The 23227-nt window shown below is 37.8% G+C and overlaps 1 protein-coding gene across 2 annotated transcripts in view; it reads left to right on the top strand.

Annotated features, from left to right (window-relative positions):
• UBE2J1 (ubiquitin conjugating enzyme E2 J1) overlaps positions 1–21661 on the top strand; it is a 29401-nt gene extending 7740 nt beyond the window's left edge. For both annotated transcript variants that reach the window (XM_040474157.1, XM_040474158.1), the window contains exons 2-8: positions 1335–1408; positions 3056–3187; positions 6085–6169; positions 6717–6822; positions 10220–10349; positions 11886–12005; positions 18336–21661. In XM_040474157.1, the coding sequence (XP_040330091.1) occupies positions 1335–1408; positions 3056–3187; positions 6085–6169; positions 6717–6822; positions 10220–10349; positions 11886–12005; positions 18336–18614 (926 nt within the window). In that variant the 3' untranslated portion in view covers positions 18615–21661. The remainder of the gene's footprint in view (positions 1–1334; positions 1409–3055; positions 3188–6084; positions 6170–6716; positions 6823–10219; positions 10350–11885; positions 12006–18335) is intronic.
• The last annotated feature ends 1566 nt before the right edge of the window (positions 21662–23227 follow it).

Genomic DNA, 23227 nt, shown 5'->3' with positions numbered 1-23227 from the left:
GTAAGAGGTGAAAGAGGAGTGAGATGAGGAGTAAACAGGTGTGAAATAGTCTTGGGGTGCTGGCTGGAGTGGGCTGCTTGGCTTACCAGAGAAATTCCGGAACGTTGGGTGGCATTGTGTCCTGGTGGAAGTTGTCGATAATAACTCTGTAATGACATCAGTGTGCCTGCCTCTGTGACTTTTTTTACCCTCCCCTTCAGTAATGCTCAGCTGTTTGGGTATAGATACCAAATAAGAAGATGGTTGGGTTGGGTCAGCTAGAATTATATTTTATTAGGGGAGTATAAATGAGGAATTCCTAAGAGCCAATGGTATGGATAAAGAAGGACGTGAATATAGATATAGGTGGTTACAGAAATTTATGGGGTGAGTTGATTGGAGGTTTTAATTAAGCTGAAGAGTCTTCTCAGAAAGGAATTCAAGGGGCACCTGGCTGGCTCAGTTGGTAGAGCATGTGACTGTTGATCTCCGTCAGGGTCTGGCATTGGGCGTGGAACATTGGAGCATACCTTAAAAAAAAAAAAAAATCAATTAGAGCTGTGGAGATTTAGTGACTCCTGGGGACAGTCCATTTAAATTAATGCAAAATAGTGGGTGAAAATTCCCAAGAGGTAGAGGATATCCTCCCTGTATAGGAAGATACAGGGTCTACCGTTCATAAGCATGAATTCCAGAGGGCACATTTTTGTTAATATAGATATTTTAACAAAATAGAGTTGGAATGCCTGTGTTAAAATTCCAGCTGTCATTGACTAGCTGTCTGGACTTGGACAAGTTATGTAATCTCTCCATGTTTCAGTTTCTTAGTCTGGAAAGTGGGAATTTTGTAAAAAGTTTATTTATTCATTTTGAGAGAGAGAGAGGTGGTGCACGCAAGCAGGGGGAGGGGCAGAGAGAGGGAGAGAGAGAGGATCCCAAGTAGATTCCACGCTGTCAGCAAGAAGCCCCGTGTGGAGCTCTATCCCATCAACTATGACATCATGACCTGAGCCAGAATCAAGAGTCAGATGCTTAACTGACTGAGCCACCAAGTCTTCCATTGTTTTAAGGATTACATGAGTTAGTGTTTATGAAAATGCATATTAAATAAAAATAGTGTCTTTATGAGACTGCCCTAAGTATTTAATTTAATATATAACTCTTCTAATGCCATGTCCTTCCCCTCTCTGATTATTACCATTATCCCATAATTAAACTTTAACCATATACCCAGTTGACCTAGTCCTCTGTACAGTTTTTATTGAAATAGGAACTTTTTCATTAGTTTGTGAATTTGTGCTAATCTCTTGGAAAAGTGTATTTTAAATGTCTCTATCTTATGAATTTTATTTTAGCTGTTAAACGTTTAATGAAAGAAGCAGCAGAATTGAAAGATCCAACAGATCATTACCATGCACAGCCATTAGAGGTAAGTTTCTATCTTCCATGTCTTAACATGTGGATTAAAAAAAATTTTTTTTTTAACATTTAATTATTTTTGAGAGACAGAGCACGAGTGGGGGGAGGGGCAGAGAAGAGGGCGGGCACAGAATCCAAAGCAGGCTCCAGGCTCTGAGCTGTTAGCACAGAGCTCAACATGGGGCTTGAACTCATGGACCATGAGATAATGACCTGAGCCGAAGTCGGACACTTAACCGACTGAGCTACCCAGGCACTCCTCTTACATGTGGATTTTAATGCTTTAATATTTTATTTTTATTTATTTTTTAAAACATGGTATTATTTTTTTAAATGTTTATGTTTGAGAGAGAGAGAGAGAGAGAATGTGCGAGGTAGGGGCGCCTGGGTGGCGCAGTCGGTTAAGCGTCCGACTTCAGCCAGGTCACGATCTCGCGGTCCGTGAGTTCAAGCCCCGTGTCAGGCTCTGGGCTGATGGCTCGGAGCCTGGAGCCTGTTTCCGATTCTGTGTCTCCCTCTCTCTCTGCCCCTCCCCCGTTCATGCTCTGTCTCTCTCTGTCCCAAAAATAAATAAATGTTGAAAAAAAAAATTAAAAAAAAAAAGAATGTGCGAGGTGGGGGAGGGCAGAGAGAAAGGGAGACAGAAGATAGGAAGCCGGCTCTGCACTGACAGTAGAGAGCCTGATGTGGGGCTTGAACTCATGAACTGTGAAATCATGACCTAAGCCAAAGTCAGATGCTTAACCAGCTGAGCCACCCAGGCGCCCTAATACTTTAATATTTTAAACTAATTACTTAAAATTGTTTTTTCATTGCTTTGAGTCATTACAGATGTGTTTGATGTGGTTTATTGACATATTTTACTCCCTATATTTTCTAAGTATTTATTTCATTAGCCATTCAGAATCTGACATTTTAGAAGCAAATTTCCGGTTTCTGTAAAATGGTCTCAGATGCTAAATTGGTTTTATGTTTTGAGTATGAGGGAGGGAGGGGGAATGGAAAGAACCCCAAACTCTTTATACTTTGAAAGATCTGGCTCCTTGAGGGGCCTCTGCAGTTAGTCTAGGCTTTTTGCACAAACATCTCTATCTCTTTTTAGTCTTCCCATCTGTATTTAAATGTGCTCAGTCTGGTTTCCATGACATTAGTGAGAATAAAATGTAATTTTGCACACTGTAAACTGTAAAGTACTTGGGAACTCTAAGATAATATTGATAGCATATTTATTAATATTACTGACTACTTATAAATAAATAGGCTCTTAAGCATCCATGAGGGATAATTTTTTAAAGTTTGTTAAAATAGTAACAGTAATTTTACAGTAATTATTTGATTATATACTAATTATCACTAATTAGTATTCAAGGATTAATTTCCAGCTTAAGTAAATCTGGAATCTAATTTATGAATATATAACAGTGCTCAGCTTTTTAAAATGCATTTGTTTAAATTTTAGCTCTTGTGGGACATGGAAACTAGATTAATAACTTTTATTTATAACTTTTATACTTGAGACATTTTGTGCATTAACTATTTTAGTAATAATGTGAAACATTTGATTTTTCTCATCTAGGAATATTTCTGATACTCCTTGATAAAGATGATCAGACCTTTTAATGTTACTAATTTCTTGCTGGTTATTTTTTTTGTTCAGGATAACCTTTTCGAATGGCACTTCACAGTTAGAGGGCCCCCAGATTCTGATTTTGATGGAGGAGTTTATCATGGACGAATAGTACTGCCCCCCGAGTATCCCATGAAACCACCAAGCATTATTCTTTTAACGGTAAGAATTCTTGGCTTTTTGGAATACTTGTGGTTTAACTCTTCATGACGACTACAGAGTGTGGTTAGCATACTCATTTTCATTAAGAAATAAAGTGGGACATTATTATAATTTTGTCTTTGGAGACCACGCCTTGGTAGTACAATTATTTTCCCCCAAAAATAATTCCTAGGAATTATTGATGCTAATGAATGCATAGTGGCCATAGTGTAGGTGATAGGATTCAATGAATTAATGTATGCAAAATGCTAGGCAGTGTCTGGCACTTGGTAAGTACTCAGTAGAGGGTAATGTTATTATATCTCTTAATCGCATCATTTCCTTCAACTTCTCAACTTTGTTACACTGCTTTCCTCATTTTCCTATGCAGCTCTTAAAGTAAGAGCTGTCACAGAGTCCTCAATAAATGTTAGTTATATTATTACTATTTTTTAAAATTTACTTATTTTGAGAGAGAGAAAGTGTGTGGGGGCATGTGCAAGTGAGGGAAGGGCAGAGAGAGAGGGAGAGAGTATCCCAAGCAGGTTCTGAGCTGTCAGTGCAGAACCCTACTTGGGGCTCAATCCCACAAACCATGAGATTATGACCTGAACTGAGATCAAGAGTTGAATGCTTAACTGACTGAGCCACCCAGGCACCCCTCTGTTATCTCTGTTTAGATCTTAGAATTTCTTTCGTCACATATTTTACCTCCATGTGAAAGAAAGCTGTTGATCCAGTATTCTCTTATTTATCCTGGGATGTTGTTCCTTCAGAGTAAATTTCTCTCTTATTTGTTAAGCATTCTTTCCCTCGTTTCTTTAATTTGCAAGTATGTCTAAGTATCCCCTAACCTTGAAAAAAGCAAAACAAAACACAAAAACCTTTCTCTGTTGGGGTGCATGGGTGCATCAGTTGGTTGAGCATCTGACTTCAGCTCAGGTCATGATCTCACTGTATGCAGGTTTAAGTCCTGTGTCAGGCTCTGTGCTGACAGCTGGGAGCCTGGAGCCTGCTTCAGATTCTGTGTCTTCCTCTCTCTCTACCCCTTCCCCACTTGCACTCTGTTTCTCTCTCCCTCGAAAAATAAACAAACATTGAAAAAAATGAAAACCTTTCTGTGTCTCTCCTACCTCTTTAAACTGTTGTATTTTCTCTTGGATAAGTTCAAGACATCCTTACTCAAGTTTAGTCTGTTGCAGTCTGGTTTCTACATGCTTACTACACCAATTTCAGGGACTAGTTTCAAAAATCCTGCTGCCCCTTTTCGGTCTTCATCCCAGTCCATCTAAGTTAAATATCTGATACACATGGAGTGGCAAATGGTGAAACACAAGGTATTCATTAATAAATACTAAACTAATGCTGCTTTAACCTATATTTGGTGTAGTGGAAAGAGCATTAGTTTCAGAGCCAGTAGACCTGGATTCTGACCACTGCTCTTGCCATTACACCAGAGGCAGGTTATATAATCTCATTGAAATTCACTTTTCTCATCTGTCAAGGCTTGTGTATGGTAAATATAATCACAATATAAAGTTCCTAGCATATAAAATTTGCTGCTTAACACACATTAGGTGATGTTGAGAATTGTTAATGCTGGGGATAGTCCTGGGGGGTGCCCTACTGTGTTAGGAGTCCCTTTTTAGTTGCTAGATCATGTGGAGAGCCAAGTGGTCCAGGAGTGGGGCTGGTGCATGGTGAAACTGGCAGGGAGGAATAGTTGGGGCAGCAGCTTTCACCGGAAGTATAGAAATAATTCCAGTAGTTACCCAATATATGGTCATGGTTAACACACTGGCTGAGAATCAGCCCTGCCCTCCTGATTGTCAGTATTTACTCTTTCTGGTTCACTTCCTCTCTTTTGAAAAGTCTTCTCCAATCTTCATTCAACAAGTATTTGTTAAACATATGTCATGTACCCTGTAGGTGTGGCAGAGAATAAGTTAAATTCTCTGGCCATGTAGAGCTTGTATTCTAACTTCATGCTTCTTCTTCCTTATCCTTCCCTTAAATATGGATATTCTACAAGTTCAGACTTCAGCTGTTTTCTCTTATTTCTATAAAATGGTTTCATCAGTCATCTCTGTTAAGGCAGATACCAAAAATGTTTCTTGTCTGACATCAGCATGTCTCTATTTCTGCCTATCTGCTATACGTCATCCATAGCTCTTCTACCAAGACAACAGATCCATGTCCAAAACTGAAATCATTATCTCTGATCTGACTCTTTTGTGTTCCTGTCTTATGAAATTGTATCATCCTTATGGAAATCACTTCAGTGTCAGAGCCTTCTGCACCAATATCTAATTAGGTAACACCAAGTTCTTAGGTTTTATTCTAGCCTCTGTATATCTTCTCTTTTAGATCCTTCACAGGGCCTTGTGCGGTACTGGGCTCAGAGTAGGACATCAGGACATCTTTATACATCAATTATGTATGTAGATTTCAGTTATGCAACTCAGTTTCAAAATGGTGCTACAACCCTTTTTTTTTTTTTAAGTTTGTTTATTTTGAGAGAAAGCATGCGTGGGTGTGTGCAAGTGAGGGAGGGGCAGAGAGAGAGGGAGAGAGAATACCAAGCAGGCTCCGTGTTCTCATCACAAAGTGGAATGCGGGGCTTGATCCCACAAACCATAAGATCATGATCTGAGCTGAAATCAAGAGTCGGACGCTCAACTGACCCAGCCACCCAGGTGCCCCTAGGTGCTACAACTTCTAAAAACAGCTTTTATTGTTCTTTCAGACTTCAACCAATATTTGTGGAGTATCTATAAGAGGACAAAAATCTGTGTCCCCTTGGAGATTATGTTAAGAATTAAAAAAAAAATTATTTACTTGTAAAATATATTTATACTTATAAAGTATACAATATTAAACACATGTATAGTTTTTTAAATGCCTTATTTATTCCTAAGGCTAATGGACGATTTGAAGTAGGCAAGAAAATCTGTTTGAGCATCTCAGGACATCATCCTGAAACTTGGCAGCCTTCGTGGAGTAGTGAGTATTAATTTAAAGTGAATATAAATCTTCTATTCTGTAACTCTAATCAATTCATAATTATAAAGTGTAACACCCTTTTGAGATTGAAGCTGTTTTGGATAAATAATTTGATGATATTCAATAAATAATAAAAATTCTTTCCCTCTCTTGGTTTTGCCATCATTTTATTTTATTTATTTTTTTAAGTTTCTATTTTTATTTATTTATTTATTGAGAGAGAGAGAGAGAGTGTGTGCGCGAGAGAGATTGTGAGCAGGGGAGGGACAGAGAGAGAGGGAGAGGGAGAGGGAGAACTCAAGCAGGCTCCCTGCTGTCAGCATGGAGCCTGACGCAGGGCTTGATCTCAGGAGCCATGAGATCGTGACCTGAGCTGAAATCAAGAATGAAGATGCTTTACCAACTGAGTTAACCAGGTGCCCCATTTTAATACAGCCACTCTACCTGCACCTCTTCAGTGAAAGCCTATGTGTCTTTTTTCTCTTTCTAGAGTAAACCCAGTTCGTTTTACAAAACAACTTAGATTGATGTTTACTCTTTATTTCAGTAAGAACAGCATTATTAGCCATCATCGGGTTTATGCCAACAAAAGGAGAGGGAGCCATAGGTTCTCTAGATTACACACCAGAGGAAAGAAGAGCGCTTGCCAAAAAGTAAGTTGCATTTCACTCTTTGTTAGGATTGAAATACTTTTCTGGGTAATGGCAGTAGGCAGATAGGGTTTGTCTCTTACTTTGTGAGTTATCTTGGTTACAAGATCTAGTCTTAGTTTTGCTATTTTAGAAATTCATTTGTAACAATTTATTACTCAGGGATGACCAGAGTCTAAAAATTATTTCATGCTGTCCAGTTTTCGAGAGTAGTTGATTATATCAACCTACAGTGGGAAATATCTTCTCCAAGAAAACAGTTCTGGTTATTTGTGTCCCTTTGGGCAGTATTACAGATGGAAAAAAACAATTCAAATATTTATATATAGCTTTTCATAATAAGATTAAAAACTCTTTGAGGGTAGGGAGGGAATCCATTTTATTGATCTTTGCATCTACAGTATCTGGCTCAAAGCAAGTGCTCAGTAAGTGATCCAAAATAAAGTAAAGGAGGTTTTCTTTATCAGGTTGTAGTTTTCTGGTGTATTGCCTTCTCATTTTTTTCAGAGGCATTCTGTCTGTATAACCCAGATTAGTCATCAGATTCAAAGTATCCTCTCCTTTGAGTAGTGCAAAGACTAAATTTTTTTTTTTGATGTTTATTTATTTTTTGAGAGAGAGAGAGAGACAGAGTGTAAGCAGGGGAGGGCAGAGAGAGAGGGAGACACAGAATCCAAAACAGGCCACAAACTCTGAGCTGTCAGCGCAGAGCCTGACATGGGGCTTAAACTTGCAAGCCATGAAGTCATGACCTGAGCTGAAGTCGGATGCTTAATGTCTCAGCCACCCAGGTGCCCCTGATAAATTTTTTTTAAGAACAACTTCTAATCTAGTTTATGTTTTTAATCAGTGTGCCTACAGAAGGGACCTTATAAGAAATCCTATCATGAGGATTTCCAGTGCTAGAATAGTATACTCATCCCTCAACAAATGTTAAAGATTCCAAAATTGCACTGAGGTGAAGAGTATTTAAAAGTACTGACATTCTGTAATTCTTGATCTTGATCATTTTCCTGCCCTGGACTCTGCTGTTTACTACCTCTCAGGCATTTTATATTAGTTAAATTTTAGTATATCATAGTCTAGAACAGTCCAGAATACGTCCTCTATAGATATTGTTAAGTCAAATAAATTTTAATATCTGAAAGATTTGATAGACTCTTTGGTTTTCATCAACAGCTTTGCTTTGCTTTTCTTTCTTCCTTCCTTCCTTCCTTCCTTCCTTCCTTCCTTCCTTTCTTTCTTTCTTTCTTTCTTTCTTTCTTTCTTTCTTTCTTTCTTTCTTTCTTTCTTAATGTTTATTTATTTATTTTGAGAGAAAGAGTGCACATACATGTGTGTGCAAGCAGGGGAGGGGCAGAGAGAGAGGGAGGAAGAGATAATCCCAAGCAGGCTCAGTGCTGTGAGTGCAGAGCCTGATGTGGGGCCTGGTCTCACAAACTGTAAAATCATGACCTGAGCCGAAATGAAGAATCTCTTGCTTAACTGACTGAGTGATACAGGTGCCCCAACTTTTCTTTGTAAACCTTGTTGCCCGGTTCTGGGTACATACCTTACTTTAGCTATTAATCGCAAATTATAATATGTACTTTGAACATACAGCTTTCTTTTTTTTCTTTGTTGGCTTTCTGTCTTGATACTTCAGTTCATGTATAAGGAGGGAAAGAAAAGAACTTTGTTTTTTTGTTCTAGACTTCTCTGTGTAAGATTCTAGCTTCTTAGTCTGTGATAGAGGATTTTTAAAAGCATGATTTTGTATTCATCCATAGTAGCATATTGTCCTTGTGGATAAGCTAATATTAAAAATAAACATTCCCCTTTAAGTTTCATCTGACTTCTCAGTTAAAAGTGGACACATTTTAAAGCAAATAATTTGGATACAACTGACTCTCAAAAGGATATGGACAGCAGTCCTTCTGGTGAAACAAACATTCATCAACAAGTACTGAAGTCATACTACTTTTACATATATTTTGTTCATGTGAAGTTATTTAATAAATTCAGTAACATGTTCTTTCAAGACCTAAGGCTTTTAGTATGTTGAACTGTAAATACAATAAAACAATTTTTTTTTTTTTAAGTTCAGCAATGTAATACATACTCCTGTGTATTATACATATTTACTTCCAGTCCTACAAATCCTTAGTACTCTTGTGAACTTCAGGGCACTTTTGGCTTTATCTGGACTACAAAGGGGAAAATGAAAACATAGAAAAACAAATAAATCTTAGGAAATAGTCTAGTTAACAGGTTTATCTTGAGTCTATTTAATATAGTGAGTGATAAATTTCAGCCTTTGGATTTTAAACAAGTTCTCTGTTTTTCGAGTTATACTGCTATTTATTTTTTTATTTTTATTTTTTCCAAGTTTTTATTTAAATTCCAGCTAGTTAACATACAGTGCAATATTAGTTTCAGGTGTAGGATTCAGTGATTCAACACTTACAAACACCCAGTGCTCATCCCAGCACATACACTCCTTAATCCCCACCACCTATTGCACCCATCCCCCCACCCACCTCCCTCTGGTAACCATCTGTTTGTTCTCTGTAGTTAAGAGTCTGTTTCTTGATCTGCTCCTCTCTTTTTCTCCCCTGTATTCATTTGTTTTGTTTCTTTAAATTCCACATACGAGTGGAATCCTATACTGCTATTTAGATGAATAGGATTTGTGAATTTTTTCCCAGGAAGTATCTGTAAATTCTATTTTTAATGGTTTCTTTACTGTTTTATATATGTTTCTGCTAAAACATAATTTAAACTTTATAATGGACTTTTTTCCCACAGGCTTAACATAGTTTTAAGTGTGACCTTGAGGACAGTGTAATTAGACATTTTGTATGTTTTGTTGTATAGATCTAAAGCTTAGTTTTCTTTAGATAGTATATTAGAAAAAAATGGAACCTAAGCCCTGGATTTTTTTTTTTATTTTAGATTTTTAAAAATTGAGATATAAGTGACATGAGTTTCTTTTTTTTTTTTTTTTTTTCAATGTTTATTTATTTTGGGGACAGAGAGAGACAGAGCATGAACGGGGGAGGGGCAGAGAGAGAGGGAGACACAGAATCGGAAACAGGCTCCAGGCTCCGAGCCATCAGCCCAGACCCTGACGCGGGGCTCGAACTCACGGACCGCGAGATCGTGACCTGGCTGAAGTCGGACGCCCAACCGACTGCGCCACCCAGGCGCCCCTGAGTTTCTTTTTTAACACCAACCTAACTTGTATATTTGTCTCAGAACTTTAATTATTGCCATAATTGTCTAATTTACATGTAGATGAATATGATATGGAATTATCCAGTGTTCTTTTATTTTAAATTTAATCATTCAGTAGTTGAGTGTCTTGAATTACCATTCAAGTATGTAATTTATACCCATCAAAAAAATTATTTCCTACCAGATCACAAGATTTCTGTTGTGAGGGATGTGGCTGTGCCATGAAGGACGTCCTGTTGCCTTTAAAATCTGGAAGTGATTCAAGCCAAGCTGACCAGGAAGCCAAGGAACTGGCTAGACAAATCAGTTTTAAGGTACTCTAAATTCGTAAATAAATTCTAATTATGTGATCCTTTTGTTCTGGATAGAAAGTAAAAGAATATAGTTCTGTTGCAATAAGGTTTTATAAATCATTTTTTCTTATTATGACACTAATAACATACATTCACAAAAGCATTACAGCATACCAGTTAAAAGCTTGGATTCTGGGGGCACCCTGTGTGGCTCAGATGGTTGAGCCAATTCTTGATTTCAGCTCAGGTCATGATCCCAGGGTTGTGGGATTGAGTCTTGTGTCAGGCTCTGTGCTGAGCATAAAACCTGCTTGAGATTCTCTCTCTCTCTCTCTCTCTCTCTCTCTCTCTCTTTCTCAAATAAAATAAAATATTTTTAAAAAGCTTGGATTCTGGTATATAATGCTGGGGTTCAGATCTCAGCTTTGCTATTTATTAATAGTAGGACATCAGATGTATTACTTAGCCACTGTGCCTTTTTATCTGTAAATAATAATGTTACTTATCTTGTAGGATTCTTATGAGGATTGAGTGAGTTAATACTTAAGTATATTGTATTTAGAACTGTCCCTGATACTTAATTATTATAAAAATATAATAATGTATTATTTTTTTAATGTTTATTTTTGGGAGATAAAGACAGAGCGTGAGCAAGGGAGGGGCAGAGAGAGAGGGAAACATAGAATCCAAAGCAGGCTCCAGGCTCTGAGCTGTCAGCACAGAGCCTGACGCAGGGCTCAAACTCACAAATTGTGAGATCATGACCTGAACTGAAGTTGGATGCTTAACTGAGCCAGGTGCCCCAAAAGTATAATAATTTAGAAGGAAATAACAATCATAAATAATCCCATCCCCAAGAAATAACTGCTGATAATATTTTGGCATATCTCCCTGATGTCCTTTTTTCCCCCTTATATTGCATATAATTACTTCTGGAATTTAATTAGCTCTATTAAAAAATGTCAACCTGCATTAAGCAACATGCTGCTTCCTCCCTGTTCACCTCTCTTGTATCCTGTCTGTCCTTTCATATCCAGTTCTCAGGAGAAATTTTTCCTTCTATTTATTGTATTGCCTGGAAGAGGAGGTGCTTAGGAAGTGTTGGTTTTTTTCTTTCTTCTGAGGATTCCAATTGTACTTAAAGTTGCTTTTCTGAAAATTATAGGGCCAGATGTGTTTTGTATATCCAAATTCCAGATTTTAGAAAATATCAAACGTATACCATATTTTAGCACCTGCAGTGACATCTGGGGCAGTACCCCATAATCAAATCTATTAACATTCCTTGAGCAAACCTGGGAATATTTACACTAATGTGGGACAAAGACTGTTAATAACCTCATCTGTCAGGCTTCGCCTGGCAATTACCAAAAACTTAATTTGGAATTGTAGATTGTGAGCCATGGCTGTTAGCTTTGTCTCTTACCAAATAATGGCTCCTTGAGAGCAGTATTGTCTGTGTTTCTTCCTAAAAATAAGTCGAAGAGAGAATTCGTAGCCTGTGGGTTATTTTGTATATTTGTTGTAATATGCTCTTGGGTTTATCTTATTTTATAGGCAGAAGTCAATTCATCTGGAAAGACTATCGCTGAATCGGACTTAAACCACTCTTTTTCACTAAATGATTTACAGGATGATATACCTGCAACATTCCAGGGTGCTACAGCCAGTACGTCGGTATGGCTCTTTCTTGTTTTTTACATATATGTATGTCTATATCAATATCATTATTTGCAATAGGAGGAGGAGATCTCTAGATGAAATATCTGAATATTTTGATTCTCCTGATAGGTGGACTCCAGCCCACCCTTCCCTCTAATGAATCTTATTGTCTTAAGCAAATTTTTCATACTTTTGAAGCCTTCTTTGTTGTTAAATGGAGCTGAACTGAATAATTTTTGGTCCTGTCATTCCTCCAGAATTCTCTGATTTCTCTGAAAAGCTGGTTATAGTATATAACTATATAGCTATACAGTATATAGCACTACACTCTGAATAAAACAAATTATACATACATTGGCCCCTTTCTAAATAGGCACTGTATCTTTGGCAGGTTTGTTAAGCCACGTTAAGATACTCAATAAAGGACTAGAGCCAAAGGTTTGCATTAGACCTGCCCTGCCCAGTACTGTAGCCACTAGCCACATGTAGCTATCTAAATTTATATTTTCAATTATTTAGAATTAAATTTAAAATTCGGTTCCTCAGTCACGCTGGCCACATTTCAAGTAACCCATAGACACATGGGGCTTGTGGCTGCCAGATTGGACAGCATAGGTATTGAACATTATCATCTCAGAAAGTTCTATTAGACAGCACTGCCTTCCTTGCATATAGTAAGTGTCCAATAAGTAATTGCTAAATGAAAGATTAGATGAATGCTATGTGTCTTGTTAGTTGTGCTCTGACCTGTTATCTAAATATTGGTGGGCATAGGTCATCAGAGATTGATTAAGAAAATGTGACTGGATAGTTGCTAAATAATTAGAATTATGGGGGAAAACATTGACTTCCCTTTCTAAATATAAAAGATGAGCTGTCTTTTTGGTAACAGGTTATTTGGTTGAGTTAGCCACACGTTTTCTCCCCCCCCCACCCCACCCCTTCAGTTTTAGAGAGGATCTTAAAGGGTCAGGGAAATTGAAATAGAAGCTGGCAAACACAGATTTTCCCTTTCCTCAGGAATAACTTACTATAAAGTGGGACTGAATAGTCCTAAGTGATTGTTCTCTCCCTTCTCAGAGAGTGAGATGGACAGAGAGAATAGGTTGAAAAGGGAAGGCAGGGGGAGGGTGCTCTGGAGGAAGTACTTGGAGAACTGGTGATGGAGGTACAAGGAAAAAGTATATGTGGAGAGTGAAATCATTTGTACATGATCTCCATGTATTTTTATGAATTGCAGAGAAATATTATGAGTTTGTTTTAGTCAGTAAATGTTTTACCTTGAAATATTTGATGGGGCGCCTGGGTGGGTCTGTTGGTTAAGCGTCCGACTTTAGGTCATGATCTCACGGTTCGTGGGTTCGAGCCCCATGTCAGGCTCTGTGCTGACAGCTCAGAGCCTGGACCCTGATTCCAATTCTGTGTCTCCCTCTCTTTCTGCCCCTCTCCCACTCGCACTTTAATGTTTTAAGAAACATTTAAAAATTTTAAAAAAAGAAATATTTGAAAATATTTAGATTACTCTTCACCTTTAGAATTCTAATTGTTTTTTATTTTATAGTTTTTGAAAAATGGAACCAACCTATTATAGAGAGGAGGGTGGTGATCTTTTATCACTTGTAAGGACAGTCTCCTGATATTTGTGATGTGTTTAAATCTGCCTTCAGTCTCTTTTTAAATCTATGTCAAGTCCCTCTGTTGCATATCTCAGTTATACTTATTCTACTTGTATTTTTTTTATTATTAATTATTTATTGTCTATATTACTTCCAAGACTTTGAGTGCCTTGAGGATCAGAGCTGTCTTTCTACTGCTCTGTATCCCCAGTGCCTGGCCTAGTGCCTTGTATATAGTTAGGTGGTCAGTACATATTTGTTGATTGAATAAGTGAATCTTAGAATTGGCACTTAAAAAATACTAGATATACAGGTAAAGAAGTCAAGAAGTTTAAGTAAATTACATTGCACAGTCAGTAATATTATTACAGTGGTATTTTCCATTTTGGTTTGATTTGATTTGTTTCAATTTTTATTATTGCGGTTTAGTTGACATACAGTGTTATTAGTTTGAGGTATACATTTTGATTTGAAAGTACATAAAACTTAGAATTCTTTTTAATAGGTATAGGTAATTGATACCAATTCTGGTTAAAACAGTGATAAGCAATAAATTGTCTACAGTTGCAAGTTAAGCTTTTAATTATATTTACATACAGATTTATCTCAGAATATGATTATATAAATTGATCACAGTGGAAGTAATTGAAACTTGGTTTTGGCTAGGGGTAGCTGCTTTATATGCAAGTGTAATATAAATTCACTAAAATGTTATACATCAAATTCCAGATAAGCTATGTTTTTTTAGCCTTGAGGGGGCGAGAGATTGCCCAAAGTCTAAATACAGCAGATAATATCAGGCCATCTGTTGCTTTTTGATGCAGATTTTTTTAGCTGTGTTAGACTGGGGACAATACTGATGGTAGTTTTATGTTCTTCCAGTCTGTCAGATTTTTTCCCTCTTCCTAGGGATTGAGATTCCAAATAAACTGTTTCATTTTGTATTAAAAAGTACACACAAAACTTCCTTCACAGATGCAGGTTATTCCAGATTATTATAGAAAATTTGTATGTATTACAGGGGACTTACTTGTGACTGTGATGGTTTTTAAAATTAATTAGATTAAATTAAATACAACATCATATACTTCTATCTTCCCCAAAATGGTCACTTCATCTTAATTAAGGAGATGGAAATTGTTACAACTTAAGTCTGCATTCAGTGATAGGCGTGTTTGGACAAGTTTAGGTAAACAGCAAAGATTTACAAGTCCTACCAACAAACATACACAGCATTATGAAAATGCTAAAGCCAACTCCATGTGAACTGCCAAGATTTTGTCCAGTTAGTTCTTAAACTCCAAATAGTCTAGGTTCCTCTGGGTCTATAACCTTGGGGTTGTTACCGTTTTCCCTTAATGTGATTGTTTTAAATAGGAAAAATTTTAGAATTTTATATTGCAGCACTAGTCAGTAATATATTATCTAAAAGGCATCTTGGGGCGCCTGAGTGGCTCAGTCTGTTAAACATCCGACTTCAGCTCAGGTCATGATCTCACGGTTTGTGAGTGGAAGCCCTGCATTGGGCTCTGCTGACAGCTCAGAGCCTGGAGCCTGCTTCGGATTCTGTGTCTCCCTCTTTCTCTCTCTGCCCGTCTCCCGCTTGCACTGTCTGTCTCTCTCTCTAAAAAAAAAAATAAACATCAAAAGGCATCTGAAATAGAGGAATCTCATTACATTAAAGCAGTATGTCTATATGAGTGTTTTCATTAAGTGCATGTACTAAAATACCTAAGGTCAGTGTTTTAAGGTGTTGTTCTAAATATGTTAATGATACCAACAGAGGTCTGAAAAGCTGTCCTAAGTAATGACTTTTTAAAAATCAAAATATAGTGTCTCCAAAGGGGTATGTTAATAGTAACAATGTTAATAATAACTAATATTTAATCAGCTATTGGGTATCCTAAGCACTTTATATCATTACTGCCTTTAATCCTTGTAACTACAGAACTGGATATTATCCTCACTGTACAGATGAAGGAGCTGAGTCTTAGGTTGAATAACTTGCTTAGGGTCTTGCATCTCTGCATCTCCCAAGTGGTAGAGCCAGCCTAGTAATGATAAGGCTCCCTGATCGAGTCAGGGTTATGGGCATTGTATTTTCCCCTCAAACTAATGGAAAAAATAACATCTATAAAATAAAAGCTTTGGGGCGCCTGGGTGGCTCAGTCGGTTAAGTGTCTGACTCTTGATTTCAGCTCAGGTCACAGTCTCACAGTTCGTGAGGTTGAGCCCCATGTGTCAGCGCAGAGCCTGCTTGGGATTCTCTCTCTCCCCTTCTCTCTGCCCCTTCCCTGCTCCTGTGTGTGCATGCCCACACTCCCTGTCTTTGAAAGTAGGTATTTAAAATAAAGAAAAGAGGGGCGCCTCGGTGGCGCAGTCTGTTGAGCGTCCGACTTCAGCCAGGTCACGATCTCGCGGTCCGGGAGTTCGAGCCCCGCGTCAGGCTCTGGGCTGATGGCTCGGAGCCTGGAGCCTGTTTCCGATTCTGTGTCTCCCTCTCTCTCTGACCCTCCCCCGTTCATGCTCTGTCTTTCTCTGTCCCAAAAATAAATAAACGTTGAAAAAAATTTTTTTTAAATAAAGAAAAGAAAAGCTTTAAACTGAACCAATCTCTTTTGCTAGTTTCTGGATTGATAGCAACTTCATATTTTTTATTTTCCTTAAGAGCTTTCCCTGCAAGCCTTGAGCACTTTTGCTGCATCAGACACTTTTAACTTCTTGGCTGAGTAGTTGGAAGAATGGGAGAGTTTAAATGGAATGTTACTGTATTGGCTGCTGTAACTCAGTTCAACCCAATGAGTATTTATTAAGATATAATAGGATGCCTGTGACAATGTCAGACCTCATAAAATGCTGCCACTTTGTGGATCTCTTCTCTTCAATGAGTGTACTGTTGCTGGGAGTCCTGGAGTTTGAAGTCCAAGTTTGCGCAGCTCTAATTCAGTATCGGCACTAACTTTTATATTTTTAACTCAAAAGTCAGTAGTTCCTTTTCTACTTCTGTGTTATGGGTCATTACGTATGAGTGCTTCCAAAGGATAGTTTTAAGAAACTCAGATGATTTAAACCTCTTTTTAAAATTTTTTTAATGTTTATTTATTGTTGAGAGAGAGAGAGAGACAGAGTGTGAGCGGGGTTGGGGCAAAGAGAGAGAGATAGAGGGACACAGAATCTGAAGCAGACTCTAGGCTCTGAGCTGTTAGCACAGAGCCCAACGGGGGGCTCAAACTCACGAATCATGAGATCATGACCTGAGCTGAAGTCGGATGCTTAACCAACTGAGCCACCCAGGCGCCCCGATTTAAACCTTTTAATGCTGAAATGAATGTCAGATTTAAAATGTAATTTCTTCTGTAGGTAACTCAGATCAGCAGTTTCTTCCCTAATGTTTATAGCTATTGCCAGGGCAAAGCCTATCCTCTTATCTTTTAAAGAAAGTATTTGAATTATATTATTTGATTATTTTTCCTACTCAATATTGAAATTTTCTCTGATGGAAAGTACTTTAATGTTTTATATTTACTCAGTTTTCATAGTTATTCTGAATAAAACATGCATTCTTATTTTTTATTTGAAAGGGTGTTGGCACAAATAGAACCGGTATAAAGTTGTTTTCAGTAAAAGAATTAAAGGCCATTGGGTTATTAAGAGTTAAGGTATCTAGGGGTGCCTGGGTGGCTCAGTCGGTTGAGCATCCAACTTTGGCTCAGGTCATGATCTCACAGCTTGTGGGTTTGAGCCCCGCGTCAGGCTCTGTGCTGACAGCTCAGAGCCAGGAGCCTGCTTCAGATTCTGTGTCTCCCTCTTTCTCTGTCCCTCCCCTGCTCATGCTCTCTTTCACTCTCAAAAATGAATAAATGTTAAAAAAAATAAAAGAGTTAAGGTGTCTATATAAATAGAATTCATATTTTATAGAGCTTTCTTATCTATAAACTATTATTCAAGATTTTGAATCGCTTGGTACCACATTATGGTTATGCTTGACCGCCTAGGCAGTCATTGAAAGGAGAGAAAGCAGTTGATACCTTGTGCTTTGTGGGGGTAACTAGTATGCCTAAGTATGCTTTACATACATAAAGTAACACAATTCAAACACACAGTGAAGGGTTCTTCTAGACTTGTGTTCAGGTGACAGGAGTTATGAGGAAGGATAAGCCTGGTTTGAAAACTACATCTGATTTTTACAACAGTACTGCTGCGAAGAATGCACGGTTTGAAATTATGCTCTATGCTCCGTGATTGTTGGTGGAAGCATGCTGATATAGTAAGATCATGTTGGAAGAGACCTGGTTCATGAAAGGCACACTGTTAGGAGTTAAACTTTTTTTTGCCATTTAGGAGTGCAGATTTTCTAGCAGAAAAGAAATCACATTGCTTTCTTCCTTGGCTCTCCTACAAGAAGTGAGGTGTCCAGATGCTTAACAGATATTGCTGGAGTTACCACCTGAAAGAGAGTAGAAGGCCTTCTATAGAGCAAATGGCTAAACTCTATCCTCGTCTTATTTGTTGCTAATAAATTTTTCCTCCACCTGGTGAGTACTCAGAATAAGTTGTGGTGTTGGCTTATTCAGGAGGGTGAGTAATTAGTCCCAGCATTCAGCTTGGTAGTTTTGCCTTTAGTTGTATTTTAGTGCTTTGAGATTCTGTATACTCTTGAATGGACAATAGATATATATATACAAGTTATCTTCACCAGTTTCAAACAAAACTCCCTAAAATTTTCTAGTACGGAGCCCAGAACCCCTCAGCAGCATCCCTTCAACAACCTGCTCAACCTGTAGCTAAGAATACCTCCATGAGCCCTCGACAACGCCGAGCCCAGCAGCAGAGTCAAAGACGGTCGTCTGCTTCCCCAGATGTGATCCAGGGCCAGCAGCCAAGAGACAACCACACTGATCATGGTGGATCCGCTGTCCTGATTGTCATCTTGACTTTGGCATTGGCAGCTCTTATATTCAGACGAATATATCTGGCCAATGAGTACATATTTGACTTTGAGTTATAATATTGTTTTGTGTCTTAAGAGCTGTGACTCTGCTGCTTCATTAAACATTCTGCATTGGGTATAATCTAAGAATTGTTTACAAAAAGATTATTTTGTATTTACCCTTCATTCCTTTTTTGATCCTTATAAATTCAGTATAAATATAGCTAGACTTTCAGACTGTATCCTGCTTAGTTCAAGGGACTGAAGTCACAGCCCCTTGTCTCACCATATGACCTGCTTTACAGGGAAATAACTTATTGTTGTTTCTCATGCCTCGGCTTCTTTTTTGTAAATTTGTGATACTTTTCTGTATAGCCCTTTGACATTTTTGGATAAAAGATGGTGTTTTAAGTTCCAGTGAGTATTACTAGTTACTCAGTACCATTTATTGAGTACTCTATTTCTACTTAGGTAGAATGATAACAGGGATAAGAGTTGAAAAGGGAAAGTAGAGCTCTTCAGATAGTTTGCTGAGAATGTCATTCATAGAAGATGCACTGGAATTGCCCATTCTGTGACTGACTTTGTGTCCTAAATGTTGTTCAGTGAAAGTAACAATTTCAGTCAAATAGTTATGAGGAAATGAGATTACATCTTTGTTCCTGGATGTTATTTGAAGAGGAAAGGATGCTTTGAAGCCACTTTGATATGCTGTTATCCCATTCTCTCCCAAATATACACAAGATTTAAAAATAAAAAAGGAAACAACCCTCCATAGATTTTTTTTTTAAGGAAGGAAGGGTCCAAGCCAGAAATCAGTTGATTTTCTTCCAGAAGTCAAGTGGAAGGATCTTCAGATTTTAATGTTTGCTCTGCTTTGAATTGTATATCTTTTGAAGGTATTACATGTCTAGCTTTGTAATCACTATAAATGTAATTATTCCAGGAATATGCATAATGTTGAAATATTTTATGTACCGTTTCAATAGAAAAGCTCAGGGCCCAAGTAACAGTGATAGAAATGAGAAAAACCTTTACTTAGAATTGTCCACCTAATCAAAACCCAAGAAATAATTGTCAGTGCAAAATCAATATATAACTTAGTGCTAGCTAACTTCACAGATTCTAGTAGATACTTTTATCATCATAATGCCTGATGAGAACATAGAATCACAGAAAAGCATTGCCTTCAGCATGTTTGGTAACAGCGTTGAGGGCACTCTTAAGAGTACTTGTTAATGAAGATGTAGTTTTTAAATATAGGCAGTCCCCAGCTCTCAAATAGGTTATGTTCTAAGGGTGCATTTGTGAGTTTTTTTTTTAACAACTCAATGTTGTAAGTGGTGTTCAGGTTCTAGAAAGTCCACAAAAGTTTGTCCATAATGTATCTTCAATACTTTGGAGGGTGGTGTTCATAAAGTCCTTAGTGTAGTTTTAACTAACTGAAATTATGGGCAAGATAGAAACAATTTGTAAAATGCTATTAAAGGCAAATTTAATTTTTATTGCTGCTATGGACTTTGGGTCTGTTAATTATTAGACAAAATTTCTATTTTCATCTGCTAGCCATTTTCCTTTATGTCCACATCTAAAATAAACATGCTGTATGCTATTATACAATACATAATTGTCTAAGGATTAATAAATTAGCATTTTAAAAGTGTTTACAGATTGTTTCTGTTATATCTACAGCCAAAGTTAGTAAAGTTTTAAAAAGCTCAAGGACTTTATGAAGACGTCATATGTCAGGAAAATTAAAGGTTACCATTTTATAACTTTATTGCCATGGGAAAGCACATTCTGAAGTCTTGGTTTGGAACACAAAATACTAGAAGTAGTTCAGTGGTCTCCTAGCAAGAAGTCACTGACCCTTGGGAAGACCAGATGACCTTATCACCTGAGAAGAAGAAAGTCCCCCTGCTTTCAGCCTTTGATTGTAGATGAACCGTGTGCTAGGAACAATCTTCCCTCCGCTTCTTCTCAGTGAAACTTGAGCCAACCTCTGGATCTACGTGATCCTGTTGCATGTTTCCAACGGAGTGTACCTATACTTTAAGATTGATTAAGCCAAGAAGATTTTGAATTGCGCAGATCCTTCTCTATCTGATTTGCCTCTCTTCCCTCACCTGTCAACTGATAGGTCACCTTCTTGTTTGTATTGGGATGTTTTAAGCACCTGATACACATATCTGAAAAGTGGCATATTTTTTGCTCCTTCCCTTTCAGCTCACATATGCTACTTAAAAATCCTTAAGTTGTGAATCTGATCCCCATCGTGGAGTTGATGAGCAAAATTGATCTTTGGAGCTATTCTTACTCAAATGCCACTTGAAGAGACTCTTCAGAAAACAGTTGTTTTTAAAGCCCCACCTTATCCCTTTAATTAGAGTGTCGGGACAAAACCAGATATGTATCTGATTGGTGAAGGTTTAGGACTCCTTCCCCCAGTCCTCATGTTTAGGTAATTCATGGCTTTTTCTTTGACCAAGAAAGCACATGACTACATATCAAGGTAGTTAAAATAGCATGTCAAAAAAATATATAATGTCTGTATCACCTGTAACTGTTTAAGCCAATGAAACCTTTCAAATTTTATGTATTGTGGGGCTTTTATGTAGCACTTTACATTTTCATGCTGCTTATTGTTTTGTTCCACTGAAATAAATGAATTTCATCAAAATTCTCACCTAATTTTTTTAAAAAAAACCTTTAAAGTTGTTTATCATTTTGACTATGGAAATATAATAGTTCCTATTTCAGGAGAATAAGAAATCTTTTTGTTATTTTTGGCTATGAATAAACTTTCTGGTATCTTGAGACCTCCCATTTTTATAGACCAGAATCTGTAAACAAATCTCACACATTTGGACTTACTTGGGCAGAAACCTAGGCTGAAGTACTGAAAAACCTGTATTGTTCCATCATTTGCAAGTAAGTATATGAAAAGCGAATGCATTTAGTGAACCTGCCTCTTAACAAAGACTAATGTGTACATTAACATGTGTACTGTTTAAGCCTTTGTGGGAGGCTTGTACCTTGCTCAGAAGCTGTTTGGAACACCTCTTGAACAGTTGCCTTCAGAACTAGTTTGAGCTGCTCAATAAAACCAGTGACTTTATTCATACCGTGTTTTGACCAAAGGTGGTATTCTTTATGTTATTCGGCCTTCTGGCCATTCTACCTCCTTAAATATTTTTTCCCATCTTACCACTTCGTGCTCACTGCCATTACCCTAATGAGCCTTACTCTCTTCTGAATTAGTGCAGTAACCTCTAACAAGTCTCCAGTCTTACCCCATTCCTCACACTGCAGCCAGTGTCTTCTTCAGTGCACAGATCTCATTCTGTCTTTTAAGCCCACAGCCTCAATGTAGGTCATAAGGCTGTGTGTAACCAGAGTCCCACTGTGCTCTCTGGCCTAATCTGACAGCTTACTGGGGCCTTTCCACAGCTCTGAGCGTGAGCACTGGGGCCAGTCCTGTTTCCTGAGAGAACTGAGCAAATGTTAAAGTTACACATCCCCTGTCTTACACCATATATATAACTTAAAATGGACCTAAGACCTTAGCATTAAGAGCAAAAACTGTAAGATTATTAAAGTAAAACATACTAGGGGCGCCTGGGTGGCGCAGTCGGTTAAGCCTCCGACTTCAGCCAGGTCACGATCTCGCGGTCCGTGAGTTTGAGCCCCGCGTCGGGCTCTGGGCTGATGGCTCAGAGCCTGGAGCCTGTTTCCGATTCTGTGTCTCCCTCTCTCTCTGCCCCTCCCCCGTTCATGCTCTGTCTCTCTCTGTCCCAAAAATAAATAAAAAGTTGAAAAAAAAAATTAAAAAAAAAAAAGTAAAACATACTAAATCTTCATGACATGGGTGAGGCAGTGGTTTCTTTAGATACAAGACCAAAATCACAAGCAACCAAAGAAAAAAATATTTCATCAAAATAAACTTTTTGTGTTTCAAAGAACATCATTAATAACGTGAAAAGAAAGGAGTACTTGGTGGCTCAGTTGGTTAGGCATCCAACTCTTGATTTCAGCTCAGGTTACAATGTCGTGGTTTGTGGGACAGACCCACATCCGGCTCTGCACAGACAGCACGGAGCCTGCTTGGGATTCTCTCTCTCCCTTTCTTCCCCTCTCCTGCTTGCACGTACTCTCTCTCTCTCTCTCAAAACAGATAAACTTAAAAGCGAAAAGATAACATTGAATGGGAGAAAATATTTGCAGATAATATATCTGATAAGAGACTTGCATCTAGAATATCTAGAGAACTCCTATAACTCAATAATAATAAAAAAGAAATAACCTGATTGAGAAATGGCAAAGGATTTGAATAGACATTTGTACAAAGAAGATACACAAATGACCAATAAACATGGAAAGATGCTCAACATCAGTCATGAGGGAAATGCACATCAAAAGTACAGTAAGCTGCTTCACACCCACTATGATGGCTAGAGTAAAAAAGTGAGGAATTGGAGAAATTGGAGTTCTTTTCCATTGCTCGTGGGAGTGCAAAATGGGGCAGCCCCTTTGAAAAACTTGTAGTTCCTCAAAAGTTAAGCAGACTTACCATATGACCCAGCCATTCCACTCCCAGGTATATTGCCAAGAGAAATAAAAACATGTTCACACAAACTTGTACATAAATATTCATAGCGTTATTGTTAGTAGCCCCAAACTGGAAATCCAAA

This window comes from Herpailurus yagouaroundi, unplaced genomic scaffold (assembly GCF_014898765.1).
Source record: "Herpailurus yagouaroundi ecotype Mexico unplaced genomic scaffold, PumYag 139, whole genome shotgun sequence".
NCBI lineage: Eukaryota > Metazoa > Chordata > Mammalia > Carnivora > Felidae > Herpailurus > Herpailurus yagouaroundi.
Note: the sequence above shows the minus strand (reverse complement) of the source record. Positions and strands in the feature narration are given on the sequence as shown.